Genomic DNA, 2494 nt, shown 5'->3' with positions numbered 1-2494 from the left:
GACATGGAGAGCGGCCAGCACAGCCTTACCTCAGCTGGAAATGGGAGCTGCAGAGGAAAATCGTGGAACAGCTAAATATCTGTGACGGGAGAGAGGAAACACCTCGCTCACCAGCTGTCCTTCAGCGAGGCTCCTGCCCGCTCAGGTCCAGCCCCTGCGTTTCCCCACCCGTGACCATCCCCTCGAAACCCCGACCTACCAGTCACGTATGGTCCCAGAGGCATCTGGCTGTAGTTGACAATCCCACCTGGCCCGGGACCTCGGAAATTTGGCCCGAAGTTATTGTTGTAGATCTGGGAGGAGCCGAAGGAGCCCTGGGGAGGCAAGGAGGTAGAGGAGCTGCTGACCTGCAGCCCCAGTCCGCCCACCAGCCCCCGGTGAGGGGCTCAGTCCCCACCCTTGCTGACCTGTGGGCCGGTGGGATCCCCACCACGCGTGGCCAGGCGGCTGAGGATGCTCCGCTCCGACATCTGCAGCCGGGCGGCCACGGGCGGGATGCGGGACAGCATGGAGGGCAGGCGGGTCACATCAGCCTTCATGTCACTCAGCAGCTCCTCGAGTTGGTTCAGCACTGCGAGCAGAGTGAGGCGGCACTCAGGACACCCACTGGACCCCCGCAGAGCCTGGAGCTCCCCAGCATCCCAGGCCCACAATCTGTGAGCTCCAGAAGCAAGGAGAAGGTAGCAGAGAGCACTGACCCCCACTGCCACCGGCCGCACCAGCAGTGTGCCACCTCGAATTGTAGAACCATTTTGGTTGGAAAAGACCTTCAAGATCATCAAGTCCAACCATCACACCAGCATGGCCAGGGCACCACTAAACCACATCCCTCAGCACCACATCTTCACAGCTTGGAAACCCCTCCAAGGGATAGGGACTCCACCACTGCACTGGGCAGCCTAGGACAGTTCTGGACAACCCTGGCAGGGAATAAATTGTTCCTTTGGTCCAACCTCAACCTCCCTTGAGGCAACGTGAGGCTGTTTCCTCTTGTCCTGTCACTTGTTCCTTGGGGGAAGAAACCAACCCTCTCCTGGCTCAAACCTCCTGTCAGGGAGTTATCAAGAATCAGATAAGGAGCTCCCCTGAGCCTCCTTTGCTCCAGTCTCAACAACCCCAGGTCCTTCAGCCAGTCCTCACAAGACTTGGGCTCTAGATCCTTCCCCAGCTTTGTTGTCCTTCTCTGGACACACTCCAGACCCTCAATATCCTTCTTGGAGCGAGGGGCCCCAAAACTGAACCCAGGATTTAAGGGGTGGTCTCCCCAGTGCCGAGTCCAGGCGGACAATCGTTGCCCTAGTCCTGCTGGCCACACTAGTGCTGACACAGCCCATGATGCTGTTGCTTTCTTGGCCACCTGAGCACATGCTGGCTCTTATTCATCCCGCTCCCCAGTGCTCACCAGCAAAGTGAGCCAGGGAGAAGTAGTCAGCTCCTGGCCAAGGGAGCACGAGACAGGGACAACCTCCCAGATAGACCTCCCCACAGTCAAGCTAGCCAACCCTTCCACCCCCTCTGACAGCACGCACCCTTGTGCAGGACAGCGTTGGCTGGCTTGTTCCCAGCCAGGGACTCTTTGGAGAGGTGCTGGTGGCTCTCGGCAAGGCACTCCACTTCAGCCAGGCGGGCGTTCAGGGCCATGGCCGGGTGACTGGGGTCTTGAGTCATGTTGAGGTACGCAGCCCTCCGCAGCTGCTCCTCGATCACCAGTGCCTGCTCCAGCAACTGGGAGGTACAGGAGGGGAGGATTCAGGATCAGGCCTCACTCCAGCATAACGCAGTATGACTGGTAGGCTCCAGAAGGCTCCAGGTGCTCACACCAGCAGAGCCTCTGCCCTGCCGTGCTCCCTGCTAGCCTCACTCTCAACTCCTAGGGGAACAGGCTTAGTCCTCATGTTTTCATATCCCATTGAAACACTACGCATCCTGGAATGGGATTTGGGCAGCATTCCCACAGCATTGCACATGTTGGGAGTGGGCAGAGCACCCAGCCACGCAGAGAGGACCCAGCCCCATCCCACGCACCGCATTGCAGAGCCTGCGAGCTCCCGGGTGCCTGCCCACCTCCTGTGACCACGAACCCCTCATTCCTCATGTTTTCATATCCCATTGAAACACTACGCATCCTGGAATGGGATTTGGGCAGCATTCCCACAGCATTGCACATGTTGGGAGTGGGCAGAGCACCCAGCCACGCAGAGAGGACCCAGCCCCATCCCACGCACCGCATTGCAGAGCCTGCGAGCTCCCGGGTGCCTGCCCACCTCCTGTGACCACGAACCCCTCATGAGGCCCACGACCAATCCCAGAAGATGATGGCAGGCTCCCTCCCAGCTCTGGGACACAGCTCCAGTCAGTTCCCTCAGTGTTAAGGACCCACCATTTCCCCTGGCCCTGCCACTTGCCTTGAACCGCCGGGCAAGGAACTTGTTCTTCATCTCGAGGTAGTTGCCCTTATGTATCTCCGACTTGAACGGCTCGTTCAGGATCACGT

The 2494-nt window shown here is 59.2% G+C and overlaps 1 protein-coding gene across 1 annotated transcript in view; it reads right to left on the bottom strand.

Annotated features, from left to right (window-relative positions):
* Positions 1 to 199: 199 nt before the first annotated feature.
* LOC103773645 (chromodomain-helicase-DNA-binding protein 5-like) overlaps positions 200 to 2494 on the bottom strand; it is a gene marked incomplete at both ends in the record, with an annotated part of 9872 nt that continues 7577 nt past the window's right edge. Inside the window, 4 exons of the mRNA XM_008941021.1 lie at positions 200 to 314; positions 408 to 571; positions 1530 to 1725; positions 2406 to 2494. Of these exons, the coding sequence (XP_008939269.1) occupies positions 200 to 314; positions 408 to 571; positions 1530 to 1725; positions 2406 to 2494 (564 nt within the window). The remainder of the gene's footprint in view (positions 315 to 407; positions 572 to 1529; positions 1726 to 2405) is intronic.

Source organism: Merops nubicus, unplaced genomic scaffold (assembly GCF_000691845.1).
Source record: "Merops nubicus isolate BGI_N331 unplaced genomic scaffold, ASM69184v1 scaffold30665, whole genome shotgun sequence".
Lineage (NCBI taxonomy): Eukaryota > Metazoa > Chordata > Aves > Coraciiformes > Meropidae > Merops > Merops nubicus.
The sequence above is the reverse complement of the archived record's forward strand: the minus strand, read 5'-3'. Positions and strand labels throughout refer to the sequence as shown.